The sequence below is a fragment of the Papilio xuthus genome, unplaced genomic scaffold (genome assembly GCF_000836235.2).
Source record: "Papilio xuthus unplaced genomic scaffold, Pxut_1.1 DF827756.1, whole genome shotgun sequence".
NCBI lineage: Eukaryota > Metazoa > Arthropoda > Insecta > Lepidoptera > Papilionidae > Papilio > Papilio xuthus.
This window is the reverse complement of record NW_013530893.1, coordinates 31,773-43,069: the sequence shown is the minus strand read 5'-3', so window position 1 is coordinate 43,069 and position 11,297 is coordinate 31,773. Positions and strand designations below refer to the sequence as shown.

Sequence of the window (11,297 nt, the reverse complement as noted above, 5' to 3'; positions counted from 1 at the left end):
TAACTTTCTAATACCCCCCCCCCGACTCCTCCACACTCCCCCCCTGGCTGGTCACCTATTGATGGATCATTAATAAGATAAATATCTTGGAATGATGTCACGTACTTATTTAATATGAATTCTTTGCTAATTACAATTCAACTTAATATTCAGTCATTAAGTAGTCTTCACCCAGCCCTAACTTATGGTAGGCTCCGAGCCCCTCGATGGGGACATATAGTGAGCTGATGATGAAGTAGTCTTCCTTAGTGTACATTTTATGCGACAAATCCAAACCAAGCATCTTTCTTAGTGTCATATTAAAGACTGTGATTGCGACAGTAAACTGTTGGTCTCCTTAACTAAAAAAAGCGAAAACTGTCACCCTACGTGTCTCATTAATTTGTTATTGTGATTGAGTGCTCAAACAGAAAGCGAACGAGCGCGTTTATTGTCACAGCATCGCGACATGCCTCCAACTGCAACCCCCCGCCGCCCCTGCAGCTCCCCGCGCAGCACTGAGCGACACAAACTCTCGCTTTCTACGCATTTTTGCACAAACAGCTCGCGACCATCCTGTCGCGAGATGCGACGCAATGACACACACATCATACTGTAGCTCACGCATACATCACATGTACACTATACCTGCACATTCCGCACTACAACGCTTGAGTGTTCACAAATCATCGTTTCTGATTTGATTATATATATTTTTCTTTAGCTTTCAGCCAGCGTACTTGTTATATATATATACATATTTTATTGATGTAGGTAATTAATGTTTCAGTTGTCAACATCAGCTAAGGAAAAAAAGCTTATAAAAAGAATACAGCGAGTTCATACAAAAGACATCAACGCGTTCGTGAAAGGATACCCAAATGTTTTAATTACATTTTCAAAGATAGCATTGAACTAACTATAGAATTAGCTACTAAGATACGTAACATAAATAAATACAATTTGCATACAATATATTAATGATCCAAAATAGAAATTCTTATCAAAACTCGGCTGTTTTTCGTATCTTCATTGATTGATTTTGAAATTGAGCTTTCTTAATACATTTTTTTGTAAAATCCAATTTAAATTTATACAAAAACTAAACTTAATCCATTATCAAGTTGTTTTACGAAACTAATAATTGTAAGAGATGATATCACCATCACGGCTATAATATATAAGACCCGATTTCCACTAAGCGAGCAGCTGGTCGACTGCAACCATGAAAGGAATGGTGTCTATGCCACTGGAGACGGTACATACATTGGTCGTAAAAAAAAGCTGTCGCGCACGAATAGGGGGACTGATCGTGCTAGTGGAAAAGGGATTTCGTCGCTGCGCTCGTAAACATAAGGGTCGGCGCCTGAGGTCAGGGTCGTCGTGCAGGTGTTGCGACCACGCACACATATTTAAATATATTAATATATATCATAAAATCTATTGATAGTTGTTATACAAGCAGGAATATTTAATTAAATGACATACTAAAGCAAAAAGAAATTGCAAAAATAGTAACGTTGTAAAGCTTATAAATATATAGAGTAATATATAGTTTTATATATTTATTATACATATAAACTGTCTGTAGTCTCTCTGTACCCTAAAAACCGGAACCTAAAAATCTGAGCTACATCTTGTGCGCTGTATCAGAATAATCTATCTCTGTTCCAAAGATTTAACTTGCGTTCCGACTTCTTATGTGGTAACTAATGTCCAGACATCGAATCGCTTACTCTATCCAAGACATGTAACATCGTGATCCGCGGTTTGTAACTTCTTATGCACGCAGCGAGGCGGACTTGCGCGGGGACTTGCGCGGTGGGTGAGACTCAAGGCGGGGGACGAGGCTCGCTCTATTTATTTGACCTCGTGTATAAGGCCGTGACATCAGGTGGGTCAAGTTCTGATTCTCAACAGAAAATACGTTCTATTCGATATTAGTACATACAAACTGACTACAGCATCCAACATCATATATGTATGTGTTATTGCAATACTTGTTTAAACATGATATAATGTGCTGTATGAGCTGAGCCATCTCTAAATATACACGTTATATACATAATATGTAATCATGTCTACTGATTCCTTTTATCAACACTATTGCTACTTATTATAATAAGTAATTGTTTTCATATTAACTGTCACTTGTAATGAATAATTATATTTAACTGATGGCACAGTCTGATTTATTGGTACAAGTAAGAGTTTTCTGTTATACTTCACAAGCAGCTTCCGGCGCTGAAATATGTTCCCACACTTTACAACCTGCTCTTCCCCCCCCCCTGCCTCGCTCCCCGCCCCGTCTCGGACCATCGACTGTGTTAATGTTATTGATAAAGTTTGTGTGAAAACTATAACGGCTCAGGTCGTTTATAGAGGTCAGAACTTTCATTCAAGTTTAATTGCTATGATTTCTCGATAACCACCAATATCGAGATTAATTGCATTTTAAGAAATTGTACATTAAACATTTGAGAATACATTTTCATCTGATGTTAAAAGATAAGAAATAAATAATGCAATGGTCGTGAAGATCAGCCAAAAGACATTCTGTAAAATACCACTTGGCAGATATATCTCGTCTTTGTATGTTAATTATGTTTTATCTATTGGGTTTAAAAACAATTAGATGTCAATAAAGCTAATGTTAGATTGTCGGCAAAAAGTATTGTCAAGCTTCTTGCAGTTCCCGTGACTTTCACTTTCATATCTGCCGCGTCTCGATCAGAGCCGTGACTTCCCACTTACGAGCTAATGTCGGCTGCACCCGGCCCCGGACGTGCGGAAAACTATGCCCATTTATGTCGCAAACGGCGACTGTAATCGGTTACTTTCCATTATACATACACGACAAATAACGTAACATAACCATTAAGCTGTTGTCTATCAAATAGAGTTACGACAAAAGTCTACGGCGGCGCGGCCGCACAAATGTTGACAAATTATGAAGTAATACACAAATGAATGGTTTCGCTTCCCCATTGTATTGGTGTGACGTCACGCGAGTTCTCAGGAAGCGCCGCTCCCCGTCGCAGCGGCAACTAACGCATTCCCCTGCCACATCTGAGATGGTGGAGCAACTAACTCCGACTCTAGCCCATCAGGTCCGCAGTTGACGCATGCCACACGCGGTTTGTACTCGTCTCTAAAAATGCAATTCGACTTAGTCAACAGCATCAAATTATCGATGCAAATCGCTGCAAGCAAAAATTCACGAAACTACAAACTAAGAATAATCCATTATTGTCGAAAGAGTTGCTATTAAATTCTTAGACTAGATAGGAAATATAACGGATAGTGTCGTGCGAATACTACGATAATAGCGTGTTACGGTAAATAGAGATGTACGAGGATTTGAGAGGACTCTGCGGGACGGGGGCTGCGGGGCGGGAGCGGCACCGCTATACCGCCCGGTACCGTTGCCAGCTGACCTACTGTCGGCCGTCGGCGGAGGAATGCGCGCGCGCCGCCTGTGTATCGAGGATCTCTGTTTATATTTTTTCCCACGGATTTTTTCGATATACCATATATTTTTTTTTAAATAATTTTAAATACATTGCACCTCGTTTAGAACAAGGTGTAACAGTGGTAGGGCCTGCAACAACATCTGTTGTACGAATGAGTCAGGTCGACCGGTGTAATACCACGACCACATAGAAGACAAGCGTGAAGTGGAAGTCAATGTACTAAAGTTTCATGTCTAAAATGTAAGTGGTTACACATTGAACTGACTTATACTCGTATGTACATTTTAAGTTCATGCAACAAGGTTCTGATGTTTAGACAATATTGTGGTCCAGCAAGTTCCTATAATACTAATGCGAATACTATCAAGAGTTTTCTGAGAATGCAAAAAGTACAAGTTTTGTTTATAAAATGTCTACAAAAAATATATGTTTGGCCACGTCCGCAGTCGACCGCCGCGGGGACCGGTCGCACACACCGCTACGAGCCGCGCCGCCAGTCGGCACATTGTAATAAAAACAATAAAAAACTGTCCGGCGCTAGATTTTATATTATAATATTTCGAACAAGCGCGAGGGAAATGTCGCGATATGGTAATAACTAGCGGCGGCGGTGTGAGGCGCGAGCGGTGAGCGGCGCGGTTAGCGGTGAGCGGCGCGGCGAGCGATGAGCGGCGCGGCGAGCTAAATCTGCTATGTGCATGCGATGGTGCAAAAGCAGATATTTGTTATATTGGTTAAATTCTTGTAATAAAATCAAAGTAAGTAAAATGCATGTTTTTTTAGTAATCATTGTTAAGATTACATATTGAATATAGACGGATGTTTAGCTTATGATAAACAGTATGTTATGAATTTAAACACATGAATGTTCATATGAATGTCCCGCTACCGCTGCCGCTGCCGCTGCCGCTGCTGGCTTGCTGCGCGGCGCCGGCGCCAACATTCCTACGCCTGTCTCTGCTCTCAGACTCGTTGCTCGCAACATAATTATATTTTTAGTATAAATGAAAACATCATAGCAAATAAAATTTCCTTAGTTATAAGAGAATGACAGAGCTGACTTCAATATGAAAAAGCAAACCGGGACAAGTAGTGAAGTTATTTCAATGTAATTAGATTAAATTGGTGTGAAGAGCTCTCCGCCCCTTTGTGTATGTGTGTGTGTGTTATCGGCGTAAGATCGGCATTTGTTTACAATAAATGTTACACAACGAAGCAATCACTTCAAAGTGCTTAGGAAATATTTATTATAAGAGTCGATAGAAGCGAAAGCTAAAATGAACAAAATTAATATTGTTTTTCATTACGATTTATATTTACGAACTAAATATCTAGATGCGTTTCGAGAAGGTCAGCGAGACAATTACCTTTGTTCGTTCTAAAACGTTTTGTAATAACTTCATAGTAAATGTTTGAGATAAAATGACACATCCACTGCGGAATAAGATCTTGCTGCTGTGTCTCGATTTAAATACAAAGTTTACAGCTATCATTGCCCCAGCGACAACATCGAAAAGCCGGAGTATCTGATGCGATACTAAGATGTATCCTAGACTGTGTTACATTTCATATTTGTCACTGCGAAATAAAAGGTTTAAGCTATTCGTATATGCCTGCCAACGTTGACTTTTGCTCGTTGTGCTATCCTTCATCAATAGCTGTAAGCTTGTACACAAAGTTTGCGTGTCAGCGCGCCCACAGGAGACAGGCGCATGTCATAGATCGTCAGCAAACACTGCGGCGGTCAATCGAGATATATAACTTTCATCGTAACTGTTTATCGAATTAAGGTCCGGAGGCTAACATGTGTGTCAATCCAGCGCGTTAGATACCGCGCGGCGCTGTCTCTACTGTGTCTACTACATTTATACATATATTTGCCTACTTTAGACTATGTTATTAAATTTCCAGTGTCCACATGATAGCAGAAGTTAAACCTCGTTTATAACATATTATGGATACAAAGTGGACAAAAAAAATTGTACTTCTCCTAATATTCATACTTGTTTGGAATTATAACTAAGTTAAGATGTGAACTTTAGACATCTGTATAGCTCTGTTTTATATGTTTGCACCTAAAATAGATTTTATAAACACTAAGCTACGCTTCATTTGGGGAAGCAGTTAAATTAAAATTATATAACCATTATTACTTGAGTAGTGAAAGTAAATAATGATGAAGTTTAATTCACAATTTAAATATTCCAGCATCCAACTTACCGAGCATTAGCAGCAGCGTGAACGCCACCTCGAAACGCATTACGGCGATGTTGTAACTCACTGAATGTATCCGAGTGTCCGACACTGCCAGACACGTATACCCGGGCCGGCGTTCGGCGCGAGACTGATGCGGCGCGCGCGCATCTCGCGGTTTTGCTGCGCGATGCTGCACGCGCGCATCCCGAAAGTCTCAGCGCAAAGATTACAACTATATTTATTTAAATAATAGAGATTACAAAATAATAGGAACTAGTTGTATCATCAAAAAACCTACTAAGTACATAACTTTAAAAATGGTCATTACTCGTTACCATTTCATGAAATGGTTGGTCATATCATGAAGTGGCCATATTTAAAACCTGACCACGGCACATAAATTATTCATGAAGTAGTAGCTAATGAAAAAGGGGTAAAAAATAAAGATTTACATATGGCAAAAAATGTACACCGAACCAAACAACAGTTTTCTCAAATTTTATGTAGATGGCGTTGTACGTTGATTATCTATTTTGATCACTGGAAACCTAAATTTGAAAAATAAACCTACTTTATAAAATGTATAAATATTCAACTAAACCCATGAAGTGCAATTCCAAAAATTATAAGAAATCTTTAATTCAGTCAAGCTTGTTTGAAATTGTTTCTTTAAAGTAAGGAAAAAAATTATGACAACTATACTTTTCAAACTAAATATTGTTTTCTAACGAATTAAATTACCTACATTTTCTGTTTTGACTTTTTATTTCAAAAATCAAATATAACAAATGTACATTTTAAAATTTATTTTTTTCTACTGTGAACACACTGAATCGAAAGTTTAGTCTTTGTTCTCAACTACGTTTAAAATTTTCAAAACTTAAAAGTGAAAGTTTCCTGCATATGATTGGTGGACTGTTCGCTACATGTTCATCAGACCAATCACAGAACCGACCTTGGCTAAGTTAAAGCGGATGAGAACGATAAGAACGTAGTGACAGGTCAAGTGGTGCAAAGGTTTAGACAGGAAGTTAACTACTGTGCGCCTGCGCCACTCGACATTCAAAGTAATGTGTAAACTTCATTTATGAATTTTTAATTATTATGCAAAGGTTAAAATAAGAAGTGATAATTGTAAAATGTTTATATTATGCTTCACGTTACTTATACTTATAGCAAAAGGTAATTTTTTATTATATTTCAAAAATAATTATCAAGAACAAACTTTCTCTCCGTCCAAGTTGGAGTTTCATAAATAATACTTGGAAATGCATTGTTCTAGACTGCGCCTCGCAGGATGATGAAGGTCCCTACCGAGGAAAGTTCATAGGAAAGTTAAATTCCTACCACCACCAGGTAACAGTTATTTTATCATGTTTTCACTTAAATTTTACACAATAAAAAGGTGAATCATACATGTATTAACAAATTATCATTTGTTTTCATATGTCCGACTCAGGAAATGGAATATTCTGGTAAATGTCGTCGTGTAACGCATATTATAAACAATCTTTTATAAGATTTTTACCCAGGCAATTGAAGGCTATGTCACTTATTTTGGTAACTCACTTAAAATTAAATAATTTGTTTTTAATTATATCGAAGAAAATTTTATCATAAGCTGGCAGGTAAAAACACCTGAACGCTGTACCCCACACAAATATTCTATTGTTATTGGTAAAGTTAAAGTAGGTAGAAACAATTTGTTGTTTTCTTAAAAATGAATCTTAGTTTACCTAAATGAAAGCATTAGTTTGTTTTGCAAACTTCTCCACTTGTCTTTTTTTCCTCTGCAGTTCTCAAATATATTTCTAACAGCATACAATGTAAATAATTATTTAGCTCACATAATTACAAAAGAATATAGAATATTTTTTTTATACTTCAAATGATTATCAAAGTTGTATTTTTAGTGTGTTAATTAAAGTTTTAACTTTTTTGTACTTGTAAAGTTTTCATTTTGGTTTTACTAATTGATTGACTAATTTATTTTGATTGTCTTTGCAAGGATTGGATTTAAGTTATATTAAATATATATTTTGAATAAAACAAAACAATTCCATGAAATATAATAACAGGTATCAGGTGATGTGTACGCAGTGGATGACTTGACGGTGCTGCTGGTGAACTTCAACTATGATGGTACCGGGGAGGACACATTCTTCTGGGCCGGGGACTCCGGACGGCCTGGTCCACAGGGCTTCATCATACCTGATGAGCATGGCAAGTCAGTATCAACACTTTTGTGTTCTGCTATGTAAGGTTCAATCATTTCTGTATGGGATGGCCCAGCATGTCAGTCGGGATATAGAAATTTATGTTATAATACCACAATCATAATTCTCTATCTCTATATAAGTATGTAATGGCTGCACTTTTTTAACTAAAGTTCAAAGAAAAAGTAATAAATGAGCAAGCTCTTGTTAGCATGTTTGTGGAGTTGTGCAGACATAGAATGCTTGTTGGCAGGACCAACATCCTGGAGCGCTACAACGGGGCGGAGGTGGTGCTGCGGCTGGCGGAGGGCAAGCGGCTGTCGCGGCTGCGCTGGCTGGCGGTGTACGACGTGGGCACACAGAACGCGTTCGGCGACGTGTACGTGCCGGACGAGTTCGACCCGCCCGCGCCGCGCAGCCTGGGCCCGCTCGTGCCCGCGCCCGCCGCGCCCGTCGTCGTCTCCAGCAAGTCCGTGCGCTTCCTCGACGCCAACACCTTCCTGTGAGTGAACCTTCCCCGCTCCCGCAAACCGTTACGAACGCAAGCTCTCCGGGAATATGTCGGTCTTTGATTACTTTCATGTCGTCCCAGAATTCCGGAGTTCCGGTACGACGGCAGCGGCGAGGAGGTGTACTTCTGGGCGGGCGTGGGGCCGCAACCCTCCGCGCGGGGCTTCATCGTCCCCAACGAGCACGGATAGTGAGCACTAGTGTAGCACGCGGCGTGGCGCAGGAGGGCGCGAGCGGGCGCGAGGCGGGTGTTGTAACGTTGTGCGATGTGCGGTGTGCAGCCTGGAGCCGCTGCGCGCGTACCGCGGCGAGGACGTGACGCTGGAGCTGCCGGGCGGGCGCACGGTGTTCGAGGTGGACTGGCTGGCGCTGTGGGACGCGGGCGAGCGGCGCGCGCTGGCAGCACTGCTGGTGCCCGACGCGCTCAACGTGCCGCCCGCCAAGCTGCGCACGCACCCGCATAGGTCGCCGCACCGCTCCTCGGACGGATCGCCTCCGACGTAAACCTCGACCGTAAGGTTCGCCAACCTCTGTGCAGGACGCGGCTGCCGCACTGCAAGCAGCTGCACCGCGACTACCAGGTGGCGTGGGAGGTGTTCGGCAACCAGATCACCATCGAGCTCGCCGCCCAGGTCCGCGCCTCCGCCCGGAGCCCCCGCCCAGGTACCCCGCGCCGCTAGCTCGCTGAACAAAGCCTCGGTGTGTCCGGTGCAGGTGGAGGAGGGCGAGTACATGGCGTTCGGCGTGTCCGGTAACGAGACGCGGTCGCAGATGGTGGGCGCCGACGTCGCCGTGGCGTACTTCAACTCGGCGCTGCAGCAGGCCACCGTCGCCGACTACAACGTGACGGCCGTCGCCCCGGTGAGTGTTCCCCGCACCCCCGCACCCCCGCGCGCCCCGCTGCACGAGCGGCAGGGGGTGACCGCGTGGTGTGTGCTCAGTGTGTGCAGGTGCTGGGTCGCTGGGCGGGCGTGTGTCGGGACGAGCGCGGCGGCGGACTCAACAACAACCAGGTGTTCAGCTCCAGCCGACAAGACGGCCTCACCGTCGTCACCTACCGCCGCTCGCTGCAGCCCGGTAACGTCCGCCGCTCTCCCATCTCACTCGTGTAATTATAGTTTGTCGAGTTCGACTAACCGAACGTGCCGGCAGACGAGACGATGGACCTGGCGTGGCGCACGGAGGGCGTGCAGTACGCGGTGTGGGCGGTGGGCCGGCTGGACGCGCTGGGCGAGCCCGCCTACCACCGCCTGTACCCGCGCGCGGACCTCGCGCTGCGCCTCGCCGCCGCCCCGCCCAACAACGACTGCTTCGACTTCGTCATGTATGTACTGCTCGCCGCTCGCCGCTCGCGTGATGCACGCGGCGTGACGCACGCGGCGTGACGCACGCGGCGTGACGCACGCGGTGTGACGCACGCGGCGTGACGCACGCGGTGTGACGCCCGCGGCGTGACTGAGCACTGAGCAAGGTGTGTTGTGCAGCGGCGAACGAGCGCGCGCGCGGGCGTGGGAGCGCGCCGAGCTGTTCGACCCGGCACTGCGCGTGTTCCGGCTGTCGCTAGGCCCGGCGGGGGGCGCGCGCGGGTTGTGGGGTCGCGAGCCGCGCGTCGCCGCCCCCCACCTCGCCTGGTACGTCAACGGTCAGCTGGCGCCCGACCTGCAGCTGCGCCGCGGCCTGCACTACACCTTCAAGGTCGGTCTCCCCTCCCCCCGCCCCTCTCCGACGTCTCGGAGAGTGTCGCGTGAACGTGTGCGGCTTGCGCAGGTGTCGGGGGGCAACGAGCCGCACTCGGCGGCGCTGTACCACCCGTTGGTGGTGACCGCGGAGCCGCACGGCGGGCTGGAGCGGCTGGACGACGCGGCGCAGCGCGCGGTGCGCGTGCTGGCCGGCGCCCGCCCCACGCGCCGCGCCCGCCTCGCGCCCGCGCCCGCCGGCCCGCTCTGCCTGGCCGCGCGCCCGCCCGGTACGCCCTCATCTCACTAGCCGAGGCCGAGTGTACCGCACACGAGGCGCCGTCATCTTTACTCTGTGTGTTTGTGCCGATGTCAGAGGCGGACCCGCGGCTGGACGGGGAGTTCGCGACCTTCCGCGCGTTTAACCGCTCGCTGCGCTGGAGCTGCGCGCCCGGGGAGCCCGCGCAGCTCGCCCTCGCGCCCGACTCCTCCTGGCCCGACATCGTGTACTACCACTCCTTCACACACGCAGGTACACCTCCCCTCCCCCCACATACACCGGTGTCTGGTGTCCGCTGCAGACGTTTGAGTGACGCGTGTGTTGTGCAGACATGGGCGGCCGCATCTTCGTGGTGGACAAGCACCGGCGCAACATCGCCCGCGGCGCCGCGCCCCCGCCCCTCGCCGCCCCCGCCCTGGCCCTGGCCCTCGCCCTGGGCGCGCTGGGCCCCGCCCTGCTGCCCCGCCCCCGGTGACCTGTCTGCATCGAGTACATACGCGGCTAAATGATATTACATACAACAATTTTACTTAAATATTCCGCTCTGTCGCATATCATTGTGGCGCTTCTTCATAATGATATGCCTTACAATTGTTAGTACAACACAAACGCGGCACGACTTGTTCCGTCCACTTTGCTCAATTTGTGTTAGTTCTCCCGAGTGGTGTCGTGTGCACGTCACACGACACGACACGACATCACACGACACGACACGACACGACACGACATACTTCAGGTAAGGAAACAACACGCACACACGCACACCGCGACTTGTACTCGGTCTTATTGTACTGCAGTTAATTAATATTTCAATCAGCTTTTCACTGCCAATCATTTTGTACCCCTACTGCTATTACTTTATTTATTTGTTTGTGTATGTTCACTGGAATTTTTATGAACTTTATATGTTTATGTAAATAGTAAACTTTTACAACAATAGTATTTATACAATAAATGTATTGTACTT

General features: G+C 45.7%; 2 protein-coding genes across 3 annotated transcripts in view; one reads left to right on the top strand and one right to left on the bottom strand.

Annotated features, from left to right (window-relative positions):
• Skeletor (DM13 and DOMON_DOH domain-containing protein skeletor) overlaps window positions 1–5,844 on the bottom strand; it is a 24,904-nt gene extending 19,060 nt beyond the window's left edge. For both annotated transcript variants that reach the window (XM_013310157.1, XM_013310158.1), the window contains exon 1: window positions 5,673–5,844. In XM_013310157.1, coding sequence (XP_013165611.1) covers window positions 5,673–5,712 — 40 coding nt within the window. In that variant the 5' untranslated portion in view covers window positions 5,713–5,844. The remainder of the gene's footprint in view (window positions 1–5,672) is intronic.
• A 787-nt stretch (window positions 5,845–6,631) lies between these two features.
• knk (cytochrome and DOMON domain-containing protein knickkopf) lies at window positions 6,632–11,283 on the top strand. Its single transcript, XM_013310326.1, has 14 exons — window positions 6,632–6,830; window positions 6,931–7,004; window positions 7,727–7,875; window positions 8,118–8,366; window positions 8,457–8,564; window positions 8,656–8,838; window positions 8,913–9,006; window positions 9,089–9,235; window positions 9,316–9,451; window positions 9,527–9,698; window positions 9,859–10,069; window positions 10,142–10,340; window positions 10,427–10,582; window positions 10,660–11,283. The coding sequence occupies exons 1-14, from the start codon at window positions 6,788–6,790 to the stop codon at window positions 10,803–10,805; spliced, it is 2,067 nt and encodes a 688-aa protein (XP_013165780.1). The 5' UTR covers window positions 6,632–6,787; the 3' UTR covers window positions 10,806–11,283.
• Window positions 11,284–11,297: the final 14 nt, after the last annotated feature.

Excerpts from the sequence above, each read along its gene's own strand:
- knk (XM_013310326.1), top strand. The coding sequence starts at position 6,788 with ATGTTTATATTATGCTTCACGTTACTTATACTTATAGCAAAAG. Across the intron at positions 8,565-8,655 it reads GTCCCCAACGAGCACGGATA|CCTGGAGCCGCTGCGCGCGT; the intron begins GTGAGCACTAGT and ends TGCGGTGTGCAG. Across the intron at positions 9,699-9,858 it reads GACTGCTTCGACTTCGTCAT|CGGCGAACGAGCGCGCGCGC; the intron begins GTATGTACTGCT and ends TGTGTTGTGCAG.